The following is a 17,472-nucleotide window of genomic DNA, read 5'->3' as shown; positions in this document are numbered from 1 at the left end:
CTGTCGACATTTATTTGAACCATATAAATAAACTTCAAAATTAAAAATATTGGTATAAAATAAAAAAATATAAAATCTATAAAATATCTGATAATTTTTATGTACATGTGTTCAATAAACATTTTTGACCGCAAAATGACAATTTTTTAACTTTTTATTATTGAGAGTCTATAGCCGCTAGACCTGCTTTTCAAAAACTTTACCAGTTGTTCATTTCGTCAGTACAAGTAAAATGTTTTTTAGTGATTGAAATCGGACGCTCCGTTCTCTTAAAAACTGAGTTACCGTTACTTTGTGCACCGCATCTTCGGAATGGCTAGACCTGCTTTCGCCAAAAACTAATCAGCACGTCTCCTTATCAATACGAATTCAATGTTTTTTAAACTGTTCAAATCGGTTATTCCATACTGTCGAAAATGCCGAGGATAATTGTTTGAACCATATACGTGAATTTTAAAATTAGAATCTTAGAATGGAACCCAGAAAAATTTACACAAAATGGGTACACATTATTAAAATATTTATAAAATATCTGATTATTTGATGTACACATGTTCAATAAACATTTTTGACCGCCAAATGGCCTCTTTTTAACTTATTTTTATTGAGAATCTATAACCGCTAGAACTGCTTTCCCAAAATTTAGTGAGTTATTCATTTTGTCAATACAAGTAAAATGTTTTTTGAATTATTAAAATCGGACGCTCCGTTCTCTTAAAAACTTAATTACCGTTTTTGGGACTTCTTGCTCCGTATCTTCGGAACGGCTAGACCTGCCTTCCTACCGAAAGTTAATTAATCTGATAAATATTATATTGATAGTTTTGCTAATGTTGATAGTTAATTCTTAATACGCAGATGTTTTTGACATATAACGCAATAATAACCCATAACGTATAATAATTATTTCCTTGTCTTGATTGTGCCTGCAGGCACACAATTTATCTAGTACACTTTTCACAAAGTTTTGAATAATATTTAATGATATAACGTCTAAAGTTGCAATATGCAGAATCAATTGCACTTTTTACCTTGGGCGGTCTTCAGGGTCCGCAATTATTATCTTGTCGTTATTAAGTCTTTTGTTTTGTTTTGTTTTGTTCTAGTTGTTATTAATTTTACATTTGAAATGACTTTATCAGGTTCATTGTTATTTTATATGTATATAAAATTATCAGATATTTATAGAGATTTTAATAATTTAATAATTATACAAGATCTGTTTATATTTACGTACCAAGATTTGTAATGTACCAATAAATATCGCGGTGGTGGTGTACTTCTTGCAGTTAAAAAATATATTACTTGTGAACCTTTGAAATTGAACTTTATTTGTGAATCCCTTCCAATGATTGATATTGTTGGCTGCAAGTGTATCTTCAAGAACTCAAGCATATTAGTATTGAACGTTTACGTTCCACCTGATGTATCTACTGAGAATTTTGAAGCTTTCCTTGATCTACTAGAATCTTATGTTTCTGACAAAAATGTTTTAATTATTGGTGATTTCAATGTTCCACATTTCGATCAATTATCTCATAATCTTACTAATGCAAAATGTAACTTTATCTATAATTTTATTAACTTATCTGGTCTCAACCAATGTAATTCTGTTATCAATATCAGTGGCAGATTGTTGGATTTAGTGTTTTGTTCTTACTTTTGCAACATAATTCATGATACCGAACCCCTTTTACCTGAGAACTATTATCATCCTGCTCTTTATATTTCTGTTTCCCTTACATCTTCTTTTTCCACACCCAATACTTTGCAATTTAATAAAAATAACTATCATTACAATTTCCACAAAGCGGATTATCCTAATCTTTACAGGGAAATTTTAAATACATCGTGGAGTTCTTTGTATACATGTTCTGACATTAATGATGCATGTGATCTTTTTTACGCTATAATTTATAGCTTATTAGATAAATTTGTTCCTAAAACATAGAAATTTGCTTCCAATAAATTTAAGCCTTGGTTTAATTTTGATATTATTAGAAACCTCCGTATGAAGAAATACTATCATAATAAATACAAGTTAACCAATATCACTTTCTATTATGAAAATTTCAAATTGTACAAGAAATTAATAAAAACACTTATGAAAGATGCCTATAATTCATATATTATTGACGTTGAAAATTCTCTATCGCTTAATCCAAAATATTTCTGGTCTTTTTTGCGTAATAAAACTGCTTCTAATATTATTCCGAATAGATTGTGCTAACTAGACAAATATTATGATTCTCCTGGTGCTATTGTTGACGCATTTAATTCTTACTTTATTAGTGTTTATCAGCCTAAACTTGACATATCCATTTTATTTGATCATAATGATAGAATCATGATTGATATAGGTGAAATTGATTCTAGTACTGTGCAACCTGCAATAGCAAGTTTTAAGAACTCAAAATATTTGGTTTCGATGATATTCCATCTTTCTTTATACGTGATTGCTCACCTGCTCTATCTGATCCACTTGCATTTTTATCTAATCTATCATTGCGTACAAACACTTTTCCAAATTGTTGGAAAATTGCACGATTAGTTCCAACTTTTAAACAAAGTGAACATACATCAAACATTACTAATTACAGGCCGATATCATTATTATCAAACTTTGCTAAGGTATTTGAAAAAAATATTTATAGAGAACTAATTCCTTCTGTTAGAACTTTAATTTCTATTAATCAACATGAATTCATGCCTGCCCGTTCTACGATAACAAATTTAATTTGTATTAAACAATATATAGCTGAGAATCTTGACATCAATGGACAAGTTGACGTTATTTACACTGATTTCAGTAAAGCTTTTGATAAAATTGATCATAACATTCTTCTTACTAAATTATCTAAGATTGGCCTTAATTCTTCACTTATTCACTTTTTTAAGAGTTATCTTCATAATCGTAAACAGTTTGTCTATCTTAATGGATTCTTGAGCAACATTGAAAATATTAGTTCAGGTGTTCCTCAGGGATCCATTCTTGGTCCACTACTATTTATTATTTTTATTGATGACATTTCTGATATTATTAACTGTCCACATTTATTATTTGCAGATGATCTGAAACTATATCTCAAAATAAATTCTATTGATGACTGCTTATTATTACAGCATATTATACTGCATTATTATAAAATTTCTAACACCAGCATTGATAGATGTAATAAAATTTCCGATTTAGGTGTTCTATTTGATTCTGGTTTGTTTTTCACAGATCATGTAACTGATATTTGTAATAGAGCACATCAATCTTTAGGTTAGATACTGAGAAACTGTAAACAATTTAAGTCTACCAATGCACTTCTTTGCATGTACTATTCTATTGTACGTTCAAAATTAGAATACGGTTCGATTATTTGGTATCCTCATCATATCAACAACTCTGATGCGATAGAGAAAGTTTCAGGAAAATTTCTTTAATACCTTTATTATAAAACATATAAAATTTACCCTGAACGTGGTTTTGACCACAACACTTTACTAAAAGAATTTGGTATTCCTTCCCTTGCCTCACGTCGATTTATATGTACAATTATGTTCTTATTTAAGCTTTGCAATAATTCTATAGACTGTCCTCTTATTCTCAGTCAACTATCCTTTAATGTTCCAAGGCTATCTTCGCGTTCACAATTATTTTTCAATTATCCTACCCCTAAATCTAATTCTCTCTTAAATTCGCCAATTTTACTTATGTCCTCCAACTTTAACTTAATTAATAATGAAATAGATATTCACAACACTTCACCTAATCAAATAATCTCCATCTGCACAAGTTAATCTTTTTATTTTCTTTTCAAATATCTCATTATTTTCTTATTCTGTTTATAAAATATTATTGTTACATTCTGCATTATATGTAATTTTATCTTAAGCATTTTATGTTACTAACTATATATTGTAATTTTGTATATATTCTAATTGTTATTCATTATGTAAAATAATTGTATTTTTGAGTCCTCTTGGAGAAATTTATGGGCTATATATTTAAATAAATAAATAAATAAATAAATAAATAAATAAATAACCGTTAGACTGCGACGCGCCGCTTATGGGCATTTATAATTTATCCCAAAAACGCGCAATTTTTCGAAATATTAAAGTACGGTTCGGGAAGTTTCAGCAAATCACATCATGACACAATGCCACGAAAAACTAGTTTTTCATCTAATCAAATCGAATGCAGAATTCCGTACTATACTGAAAAATTTGCTTGCACATAAAATAACAATAGAATATCCATTGTAAAAAATTAGACCAAAGTTATTACAATGAAAGTTGAGATACCTTACGTACATGACGTACCATATTATTACATAAGTAAAAATTATTATTTATTTAATACTTTATATTATATTAAATTGTTTATTACTTTATATTGACCATGACGACCATTGTAAAGTTTAATAATTTAAAAAAGTTTAACCTAATTGCTATTAAAATTAACAAAAAATTAACAATCAGCGTTTTCAAAATATTTTGTAATATCGAAGCAATACCCACAAGAGGCGATTCTTACTTGAAATTATATTTATGTAAAAATGGGAACTATGGAGGGAGACAGTAAGGCAGCAAATCTTCCTCTCAACTAATTTTATAATATTGTTGACTAAAGAAAGAATATATGATGCGCTATTATCCAATCTAATAGTATATATGACTAATGTACTTGTATACAAAGTCAAAAAAAAACATAAACAAAAACACAAATGGAATCAAACATTATGCCTGCGATCGGGTGTGGCCAAGGTTGGAGACTATCGAACTTGGGACTAGTTTGTGCTAGCCCTAATTCTTACCAAATACGCCTCCGTTGGCTACAATAAAATTTATAGTTAAATATATTTATCATAAGTTATTTGTTCCGTAAATAATTCGAAATTGGTTAGAAGCACCATTATATATCCTAGCTAATATTGCGTACAAATCACAATTCCATATACCACTATTTCAATAATTTAGTCATTGGGTCAAATATTTTCAATTATCATCACATGTTTAGAATAAAAGTCTTTTATTTGTATATTCGTACTGACTATGACTAATCTGACTAATACACTTAATTACCGTATTAATGTCTTTTTCCCCAGGTCGCCATCGCCGCTCCCGTAGCTCACTATGCAACAGGTCCCGCACTCGCCCTGGGAGGACACGGGTACCACTAACGCAATCGTCTGTATTGCCGCAGAACCATGATATCACCCGATCATTCGCACATCAAATATTACATCCATAACATTAATTTTAAGCATGAGCTCTCTCTCTCAGATCGGCGGCGTTCAAGCACCGCTCAATTACGACGATGCTGCAAATTCTGATCTTTGCCACACATTTTGCACGCTGCGCTCAAGTTTACCAAAATAATTATCATTTTTTTCATACACTGTTCGATTTTCATCGTGCACACATATGGCATAGCAGATGCAAATGAGTAAAAGGGTAAAAGGGTAAAACTCGGTTTTCAATATCAGACTGCAACATCGTTAAAATAGTTATAATAAAATATAGTAATCTTTATCATTTTAGTATGACGTGAAGCTCGAAAGGCATAATGATTTTTTCTCTCGACTTGCAGAGGACTGATTATTAAACATCCTGTGAAAAAATATTAATATTATGTAAAGTGTACGGTCTGCCCCTATTGCAATGTAGTTATTTATGTTTTTGTCTTCGTTCCTTGTATGATTTCATTTTAAAATCGTTAACAAACTTTATTGTTTACTTACTGTGGAGCTTTTGCTCGCTTTTTTGATCGTAGACACGTTTTTCGTGTGAGTTTAGTACTAGCTTTATTCTTTGTCTATCCTTGTCATATCCTACTGTGTTTATATTTATATCATTGCATATATATTTTTGTAAATAAATAAAATGTATATTCATTTATTTGCAGGTTTTTATTGTACTGTTATTTTTCATTATTTCAGTGTGCCTAATAATCAAACATTGTTTTATATTACATATTTTGTTTGAAACTTAAAATGTATTGAGAGGTCTATTATTGAAGTAAATACAACCCTATTCAATTCGATTCAAGCAACCCTACTCAATTTAACTCGAAATTATTTTTTTTATATTCGAATATATAAATAAATTTTATTGTATACTTAATATGTACAAGAGGTCATCTTATGTTTAGTTACTCGGATATATTGTTACTTTTTCAACAATATATTGAATATAGGATATATTATATATATATATATATATATATATATATATATATATATATATATATATATATATATATATTTGACACATTATTTTGTGTCATCTTCAGTGGACTCTAGTTTAAAAGCACTGATTAAAACTATTAATTAAAACTAATTTATGAAAAGTGATATGGTGTAAAAACTTACATGTAATTGTAGTAATCCTAATTATTTCATAATAATAATTCTTTACAAATGCACAATAAAAACAATTCTTGTCACTTTAAATCGGAACAATAATATAAATTTTACAACGAATTTTTTATTGTATAGTACATGTCGCAAACCGTTGTCCGATGCGACAGTGAAACAGAAAAGTGCGCCGCACATGTTAAGTTAGGTAGAGGACACAAAAACTGTCCAGAGAATTTAAGGTTTGACAACGCGAGGATTGTACATATAATAAAAAGATAAAAAATTGACAATTGTGAGGGTGGACAAGTTGGTAGAATTGAGATGAAAATTAAAACAAAAATTAATTAAAATTAAAATTAATATAATTAAAAAGTCGAATCGGGACAGGTAATTATTTTAAAGGAATGAACTTCGAAACATTGTTTAAAACTACTTGGTAATTCTCACACAGTGAAGAAGTATCAGTTCTTTTATTTATACTATTTTCATAAAGATGTATGAAGCATGATTCTGAAAAGCGTCTCTGTGATGTATTCGACTCGTAATATAAAATTGTGGCAACATCAAAATTGAAAATATGATTGAAACTTTGGATGTGGACAGTTATCATTGTTTGATTTTGATTTTTATTTTTAGAGTTGTTATAACGTTGTCTAAGACGTTTTTTTAAATGTTGTCACAATTTGTACAGCCAATTTTATACACGATGTTAGAAGTACGATCTAAACTTGTCGGTGATTTTATTTACCAAAATAAAATGTTTAGAGTCTGATCCATATTGCAAACCAAACGCAACTCTGCAAAATCAAACAGTTTTTCCAAACAGGAAAGAGATTTTTAATATATGGGAGACAAATAGTGCCAATAAACTTGTTTTCTTTTTTTTCTAGGACACGAGGAAAAGATGATTGTGTTTTGTGTTGAGGACGGAAAGTCTAATGTTAATTACTAATTTTATAAATTGTGTGGGATAGCAATTATTTAATAGGGTTCTGCGGATTAGAGATAAGTTAACAGGCCAAAACTTTTTATCTGACAAGAGAATAACATGATCAACTAAATTGATAATAGTACCAATTTTCATGCTGGCAGGGTGGTAAGATTCAAAATGAAGATATCTGCCCGACCACGTTGGGTTTTGATACCAGTTAGTAATGATTTTATTTTCTGGGGTTTTTATGAAATTTACGTCTAAAAAGCTAATTGATCTATTGTGTTCTTTTTCAAAAGTGAAAGTGAGATGTTCATTAAAAGAGTTAAAAAAATTTATTAAGAGATCAAAGTTATTTTCAGGAATATAAGTAATTATATCAACGACATATCTATAATAAAGAAAAAAATCAACATTAGATAGTTTAAAGACGTTTTTCTCGAGGTATTGTAGAGAGAGTTCAACAAGAGCAAAAGAGATAGGCGATCCCATAGGTGTACCAAAAATTTGTGAATAAAACTCTGAATTGAATTTAAAATTGGTATTCGCGACTATGTATTTAATGGACTCTCGAAACCATTAGAGAGAAATGTTAGTAAGAATTCTTCCCTGAATAAATTCTATGAATTTCTGAGCCAACCCCTCTCTATAGATGCTGTTAACTCTCCTTTCTTTATTAAAAATTCCTTCAAATTTGTCAACAAAATTTGTAATACACAATTGCCCCACAACTCTCTCTTAAGAAGCCTAGATGTAATTTTTCTTTTTACAAATGTCCCACTAGAACTAGTTTTAGAGTCAATCACACATAGATGAGATGAGATTTCTTGTCACACTACCCTTCCTCTCCATTGGTTTCGAGAGTCTATTGAATTCATAGTCGCAAATACCTATTTTGAATTTAATTTACAGTTCTATTCACAAATTTTTGGTACACCTATGGGATCGCCTATCTCACCTGCTCAAAAAAAAAAAATAAACAAGTAAGTTATATATCAAAAACTATTTAGATATTTTATCGTTAAAACTTTTAATTGTTATATCAGTAAATAACAGTTTTATCTACTAATGTAGACTAAGTGCACCTCGCATCTGAGTACAGGTAAAGTTTTTATAAAAATGATCTCAATCGGAGGGGACGTATTGTCAAACAGTACTAATTTTAAAGCTATCAGTGACATTAATAATATAAATTTGGCACCAGGTCCAAGTACAACAGGTAAACCCACAACTAGATCAAAATCAAACTTGAAAAACCATCATTCACATGATGCCATAAACTTAACTGAATTTCAAAATAATAATAAATCGATGAATGTTGAATGGACAACAGTTCGAAAAAAAAGAAAGCGCCACATGGATGATACATCATCCATAACATCTTCCACGATGTCAGTCGTTTGTAACATTGAGTCAGATCAGTGTGGGCGTATTCCAACTCCGTTAAATAATTGTTTTGCTGTATTAAACAATGTCCCAATAGAGCCACCACCCAAACAAGTAACTCACAGCCACCTCCAATATTTGTTCATGGTGTCAGTGATATTACCCCTCTTACAAACCTTCTGAATGAGCATGCTAAAGATGCCTATCAATTAAAAATAGTGGGTAATCTTCAGGTACGTAACCAATTATCTGAGCCAAAAATCTATAATAAAATAATAAAACATGCTAAAGATGCCTATCAATTAAAAATAGTGGGTAATCTTCAGGTACGTAACCAATTATCTGAGCCAAAAATCTATAATAAAATAATAAAACTGTTGAAGGAGATCATTTCATTCTTTCCAAAACAAATCTAAACCTACATTTAAAACTGTTATAAGAAATCTCCACCACAGTACTAATTTAAAAGTGTAACAAAAAAAATCAACTCATACGGGCATAAAGTTATAAACTTGTTCAACATAAAACACCGCAAAACAAAAGCTCCTCTTCATCTCTTCATACTTGAACTTGAAATAAATTCAAATAATTCTCATATTTATAAAGTTGAATTCTTAAATAAAATGAAAGGAAAGATAAAACCTAAAAGACCTACAAAAGATGTAGTACAATGTTCAAAATGTCAGCTATTTGGGCATACTAGGTCTTATTGCAATCATAAACCCTGTTGTATTAAATGCGCTGATAAACACCTTTCTCATGATTTGCGACGAAAAACATCCAGTAAATTATAAAGACTGCAAAGTCTATAAGGAAATAATATCTCGCAAATTTCCGCCTTTAAGACCCAGGATCTTTCCTTCTTCTAACTTATTGTATAACAACCGGATTCAACTAAACCTTTCATTTGCTCAGGCAACTAGATCAGAGAATACACAGCAGGTCCCAGCCCAAAATCTAAAATAATGATACATCTGAAATAAAACAAATGGTAAAATCTCTAGTCGACCAAATAAGCGTAATACTTAATTTATTAACATCCTTGGTTACTAAGATCCATCCACCAATCATTTCATTCGAATTGCTGTTTGAAACTCAAGTGGATTGGGTAATCATACCCAACATATTATACATTTTTTTAATATTCAGAAAATAGATATTTTACTAGTCTCAGATACCCACTTCACGTCGATAAGTTTTTTCAAGGTACAACTAATCATCCTGATGGAACAGTTCATGGCGAAAGTGCTGTGCTTATAAAATCAACAATTAAACATTATATGGCTCAGTCCTATGCGGAAAATTTTCTTCAAGCCACTAATGTTGTGATTGAAATTTCGTTTAGGGCTTTAACTGTAAGTGCTTTATAACATATGGCATAACATTTCTCAAGAAAAATTTAGTGAATTCTTTACATCTTTGGGACCAAAATTTTTAGCTGGAGGTGATTATAACGCTAAACATTGTTTATGGGGTTCAAGATTATGCAACCCAAGAGGTAAGCAACTTCATAAATCTATAGTCAACTTCTTACTTAAACACTTATCTACAGGTGAACCAGCTTACAGGCCTGGAGATACTTCTAAAATTCCAGACCTTCTCGACTTCTGTATATTTAAGGGTATATTAGCCGAACAATTAAAAGCTGAATCAAGTCTTGGCTTATCTTCTGACCATAGTCCAGTCATTGTTACATTTAGCTCAAAATTCAAATTTTAATCTAAAAGTCCATCATTAACAAATAAAAAAAACTAATTGGAAATTATTTTCTAAACATATTGATGACAATTTATGCTGCAAAGTACCTCTAAAAAGTACAGATAATATTGATATTGCAATAGGTATTCTCAACAAAAATATCACTGTTGCGGCTCGCCATAAATGATATTGTTGAGCGATTTTTCTGTCCACTCGAAGCTAAAAGACTCATAGCCTGTAAAAGGAAACTGCGTAGAAGATGGCAAAATACTCATTTTCCGGATGACGAAATTAACTGAATAAAGCTATAAAGGAACTTAAACAATATTTGTTTGATTTAAAAAATAAACATAAAGAGTCCTACTTAAGTGATTTGTCTGTTCATGACAATTCCAATTGGAAAGTCACAAAATATATAAAAAGACCAACTCCAACGGTATCTCCAATTAGAAATGATGATGGTTTTTGGTCTAGATCAGCAGAAGACAAGGTGATCACCTCCGCAAATCACTTTGAAAAGGTCTTAACTCCTCATATTTGTAATGTACTTAACGATCAATTTATCACAGATTATTTGAATGATGGTAATTATTGACGGGCCCATTCCAAAAATTAAGAACTGTGAAGTGTTCTACGAGATTAGTTACACAAAATTGGGAAAAACTTCTGGTAATGATGCCATCACATTTTGACTAATAAACCACCTTCCCGATAAAGATAAGAGATTTTTAACTATATCATTTAATGCCATAATACGGTTGAAATATTTTCTTTCAGCGTGGAAATTGGCAAAAATAATTTTAATTTTCAAGCCTGAAAAAAAATCCTACTGATGCAGTTTCCTACCGGCTCATTAGTCTTCTGCCATGCCTCTCAAATTTTTTGGAATAAGTTGGTAATAAAAAAATCATTGATATTTTAGAAGAAAATAGTTTTATGCCAAAACATCAATTTGGGTTCATTAGACAACACTCGACAATTGAACAAATACATAAAGTCGTTGATTTCATTTATAAAGCTTATTACTTAAAAAAATATTGTTCAGCTTTTTTTCTTGACATTAGTTAGGCTTTTGATAAAGTTTGGCATAACGGCCTGTTGTATAAATTAAAGAAGAATTTACCATAAAATTATTATCTTCTCCTAAAATCATATGCTTTATCTATTATTAAAAATATTTCTTCCGGAGTTTTTCAATGTAGTGTTCTTGGTCCGCTGCTTTACATTATATACACTGCCGATATACCTACAAATGCCGAAACCATGATTGCTACCTTTGCAGATGATACGGAAATTCTACCTCAACATGACAACCAATTGCTTGTCTCCGAAACTCTACAAAAACATGTAGAAGAAATAGAAAAGTGAATGAAATTATAGAGAATAAAAATAAACAATTCTAAATCAGTTCATATTACTTTCACCTTACGACAAGGTTCAAGCCCTCATGTTAGATTGAATGGTGAATTGGTTCCCGTAACCAATGTAGTTAAATATCTGGGAATACATTTGGATAGGAGACTAACCTGGCATGACCATATACTAAAGAAGCGCCAACAGTTCGAACTAACACGTAGGCAAATTAATTGGTTAATGGGCTGGAAATCACAAGTCTCAATAGAAAATAAACTCCTAATATACAAGTCAATTATTAAACCAATATGGTCCTACGGTCTACAACTATGGGGTGCGGCCAGTAAATCAAACACAACTATTCTACAGAGGTTCCAAAACAAAATTTTGAGAGAAATCGTGAACGCACCAAAATATGTCCCCAACTCGTTAATACATCAAGATCTCAGAATTCCAACTATAGAAGAAGAAATTAATCATTACTGCTCCAGATACAAAGCTCGTCTAAGTCATCATCCAAACAAATTAGCTTGAGACCTTTACCACCAAAGCGTCTCAAAAAAATAATCTGCAATAATTTACTGCATTAAAATACATAATATCTAAAAAGTGCTATCTTAGGATAGCGATCCTTCTCACGCTGTCAGATAATATATATATATATATATATATATATATATATATATATATATATATATTTATATACCTGTAATAATATATAGCTGAATGTACTGTGTATAGTTTGCTATGAACAATAAACAAAAAAAATACATTACAGAGACGCTTTTCAAAATCATGCTTCATACATCTTTATAAAAATAGTATAAATTAAGGAATTAATACTTCTTCACTGTGTGAGAATTACCAAGTAGTTTTAAACAATGATGCAAAGTTCATCCCTTTAAAATAATTATCTATCCTGATTCGACTTTTTAATTATATTAATTTTAATTTTAATTAATTTTTCTTGTAATTTTCATCTCAATTCTACCAACTATGTCCACTCTCACAATTGTCATCTTTTTATCTTTTTATTATATGTACCCTCCTCGCGTTGTCAAACCTTAAATTCTCTGGACAGTTTTTGTGCCCACTACCTAACCTAACATGTGCGGTGTACATTTCTGTTCCACTGTCGCATCGGACAACGGTTTGCGAAATGTACTATACAATAAAAAATTCGTTTTAAAAATGTATATGATTGTTCCGATTTAAAGTGACAAGAATTGTTTTTATTTTGCATTTGTAAACAATTATTATTATGAAATAATTAGGATTACTACAATTACATGTAAGTTTTTACACCAAATTACTTTTTATAAATTAGTTTTAATTAATAGTTTGAATATGTGCTTTTAAACTAGAGTCCACTAAAGATGACACAAAACAATGTGTTGAAACGTGTGGAAGGTGACTCTGGTAGACAGAGCTAGCAGAGAGAGGCAGTTAGACTCGGTAGAGGTCAAGAAGATCGACAGGCAGGTTACAAGTGATTGGCGCAGAAGATATTTGAAGAGCTCGGAATGTTCCAGGATTGTAGCTGATGTCGAAGTGGAAAAGCAAAAAAAAGAAGGACCTTTAAAAAACCGAAGATTGTGGTGGTAAAGAATCTTTAGTCTTAAAGCAGCAACTGAAAAACTTATACCAAGATCAGTTTACAATACTGGATTCAGCTACAAGAGGAATAGAAAGTAACTAAGATTTACCTAAGGATATTTCCAAGAAATCATTAAAAATAAATTTAAATAATGTAGATCCTATCCAAAGCAAAATGGAAGAAACCACAAGTACTATTTCTTGTGCGAATAGTTTCGAATCCTTAACAGACAGAGATGACATAGACATGGACGATTTTCAAACAGTCACAAACAAAAAAAGAAGGATCAAAAGCACAATTGATCTTAAAACTATTAAGTACGTAAAAGACGCTACCAAAATATCATTTACTCTTGAATACATTAATCCATACAGACATAAATTTTACACTACCAATACAAAAGATCATGAAATTATTAAAAGCAAACTTAAAGAATTAGAACTTCTATTTTATACTCCTTACTCTACCTGCAACAATTTCTCTGAAAAAAATACTATTACTGGACTGAACCCACACATTACAGATACGGAAGTTTATGACTGTCTCATTAAAAACAACATACAAGTAAAAAAAGTTATTCATCTCAAAACATTCGGATGTTCGGAAACATTAAATGAGAGATATAAACCACCGAACGTTAAACAATGCAGAAAGTATCAAACAGCCGGTCACACCTCTTTCAACTGTAACTTAAAATACAGATGCGTAAAATGTATTAAAGACTACTTACCAGGATGTAACAAAACTAGCAATGAACCAGCAGAGTGAATCAACTGCAGAGAAAACACCCTGCGAATTTTTCTCGTTGTGAATACTTGCTCAGGTACAAGGAGCAAAAGAAGAATAAATTTGCAAATTCACCTCATTCGTCGAGGACATATTCTGCTGTCATCTCAGAGGCAAAAGAACAATGCAAATCCAGACCCCAAAATCCAGCTATAAACTCTTTGGCAGAACCGGAATTTAGCACGACAGAAGAGATTTAAGATGCAGCAAAACATATAAAATCAACATTTGAAGATCCAGAAGTGGCAACAATATTCAAGGAATTACACATTATCTACAGCTCTCAAGACAGCAAAGACTTATAGTGAAAAATATAATTTAATACTCGACTCATTAAAATCATGGCCTTGAACCAAATCGATAACATTAATGTAATTTACTTTAACGCAAATGGCATCAAGAAAAATCGAGCTAAACTTATTGAATTACTTGAAACTAAGAACATAGATATAGTCCTCTTAAATGAGAAACATTTACAAAAGAAAGATACTTTTTATATTAAAAACTTCAAAGTGTATAAAACAGATAGAGAAAACTCTTCATGGGGAGGTACAGCCATTCTTGTCAGACGTTGCATTAAGCACGAACAACTCAACTAACAAGAATTGAAGTACACTGAAGCGACTGCCATAAATATATTTATTGAGAATTCTAAACTGACAATAATATCTATTTATGTTCCGTGCAACAAATTATTACTACGTGACATCAAAACATTAATTAATGTTAGCAATAAAGTGCTTATAGCTGGTGACTTCACCGCTCAACATGCAATGTGAAATTATAGAGGAAATAATAACAGTAGCAAAAAACTATGCAAATATATTAATAATATAGTAAACAATGTTTAGCTGAATTATCCAGATCCTCCTACTAAATTTTCTCAATAAATGCATCATAATAATAGTACTATTGACCTGGCTTTATCGAAAAATGTACATATAACAACTCAACCAACATCTCTGCCATGTCTAAACTCGGATCATAATTCAGTCTTCATACAAATAAATAGCAAGTTAACCGTCTATATGTCTGACAATACAAAGTACTTAAACTACGCAAAAGCCAATTGGATCCTATTTAAAAAATTAATAAACTTAAATATCAAACACAGAATGCAAATAACTGAAAAAAAAGAATTATTATTAAATTAACTATATCTTTTAGAAATTCACAACAATATACTGCTGACAGCTTACCGCAAGACATAATAAATAATATAAAATTCAAAAATCAAGTCAAACAACTTTGGCAAGTTTCCGGAAATCAACACCTAAAATCCCATGTGAATAATACATAAGACATAATAATAAAATAAGCAAGACAAAATAAATAAAATAAAATTCAAAAATCAAGTCACAGAACTTTGGCAAGTTTCCGAAAATCAACATCTAAAATTCCATGTGCTAACAAAAATAATCCAAGTAGAAACATAGGAATATCGCAACAAATGCTGGACGGACAAACTGAACAAAATAAATACATATCCAAATAATATTTGGCCAACTGTAAAGCGCATCACAAAGCGACTTCCACAAATACCTGCCCTAGTTTGCGATACGGGGATGGCAACAGAAATTCAACAGAAATTCAGAAAGCCGAAGCACTAGCTAAACAATTTGAAAATAATTATCGATCAAATTCCGACAGTCAAAACACCTTATTTTCCCAAAAAGTAAAAAATGTAGTTGTTTCTAAAACTGCTCACTGTAGATCCAAGACTAAAATTGTCATTGTCAAGAAAAGAATAGACATACTAAAAACTTTCAATAACAATAAAGCCCCAGGTCCCGATGGGTTGCAAAATATCATAACTAAAAACTTGTCGCATAAAGCGTTGATACTTCTAACAAGAGTAATAAATCAAATATTGATTTTGGGCTATTTTCCAGCGTAATGGAAGATCAATCATGATGCCATTACACAAACCCGGTAAAATAAACAATATACCAGCAAACTATCGTCCAATTTCACTACTCAATACAATGAGTAAAGTGGCAGAAAAGGTCGTTCAAACCAGAGTCAACAAACATATAGAAAAATTAAATATTATACCAAACTTTGAATTTGGGATTAAAAAAGGACATTCTACAATGTTCTATTGTATTGTATTGTATTGTAATTCTACAACTATCTGTGCTGGTAGAAAAAGCCATTACTAACTTTAACAAACGTAATCATACAGGACTAGTGTTACTTGACATCGAGAAAGCTTTTGACACAATTTGGAGCACAGGATTAATCTATAAACTAATTATTTTAAAATTTCCAAAGTACATTATTAAATTTATCATATCATATCTCAGTAATCAAAATTTTCAAGTGAAAATTCGTAATGTACTTTCAAGTCCAAAAATGGTTAGTGCAATGGGTACCTCAAGGATCTATACTTGGACCTACACTGTTCAACTTATATATTCATGACATCCCAATTTCCCCCAAAACGGACATGCTGATATTTGTCGACGACACGGCAATCCTAAGCTCATCAAGATCAGTTACTTTAATAATAGAGAGAATTCATACAACATATAAACGAGACCACAAACTACATGAAATTGTGGAGCCTTAAAATTAATGCCCAAAAAATCCGAGGCAATAATTTTTTCTAAATCTAATAAACGAAATACTCCAAATAACAATTTACAAGTAACCAATATACCAATTGAATGGAAATACAATGTCAAATACTTGGGTATTACGCTGGACCAAAAAACAAATTGTTGGTATACCATTTTCACTGTGGCATTTCATCCAGAATGGCTTAGGTTGTGAAGTGCGTTGAAAACTTGTTTTCTAACGTCTTCGAAACGAAAGGTCTTAGAATATTAATGGATACATCGTAATATGTGTTGATGGTAGTACCCGGAAGACGTACTGACTTCAGGACCAATGCGGAACTGTTCTTTATGCAGCTTTGCAATTCTGCTTCATCTTGTTGTTCCTTTGCGATTGTGTTATAATCTGCATTCGACGATACATGTAATTCTTCGATCCGGGATAGAGCATCAGCTACGACGTTTTCTTTTCCTTCAATGTGCTTTATTTCCGTTGAAAATTGTGCTATGAAAGTTAGTTGATTCAATTGAACTGGCGGCAATCTGTCCTGTTTCTGTTGGAAGATAAATGTTAGGGCAGCGGTTTCCAACCTTTTCTTCCTTGCGCCTCCCTTTCGAATGATAAAAATATTGCGCCCCCCTCCCATTCTTATTTTTTTAACAATTTAATTTAAATATACTTAATATAACTGAAATTATGCCAAATAATACACAGTATTATAAAAAAATATACATACAAACATAACAATTTATTATAAGAATTTTCTGTTTCACATAAGTAAGATCTCACAAATGGTAATAAAATTTCTA

General features: G+C 30.8%; 1 protein-coding gene across 1 annotated transcript in view; it reads left to right on the top strand.

The window, feature by feature from the left end:
• LOC113377073 (cuticle protein 7-like) overlaps nt 1–5,540 on the top strand; it is a 36,985-nt gene extending 31,445 nt beyond the window's left edge. The window contains exon 4 of the mRNA XM_026617253.1: nt 5,100–5,540. Within this exon, the coding sequence (XP_026473038.1) occupies nt 5,100–5,174 (75 nt within the window). The 3' untranslated portion in view covers nt 5,175–5,540. The remainder of the gene's footprint in view (nt 1–5,099) is intronic.
• Nucleotides 5,541–17,472: the final 11,932 nt, after the last annotated feature.

Source organism: Ctenocephalides felis, unplaced genomic scaffold (genome assembly GCF_003426905.1).
Source record: "Ctenocephalides felis isolate EL2017-DRISC unplaced genomic scaffold, ASM342690v1 CF-g0.4_SCAFFOLD_01886, whole genome shotgun sequence".
Classification (NCBI taxonomy): Eukaryota; Metazoa; Arthropoda; class Insecta; order Siphonaptera; family Pulicidae; genus Ctenocephalides; species Ctenocephalides felis.
This window is presented reverse-complemented; position numbering and strand designations above follow the sequence as displayed.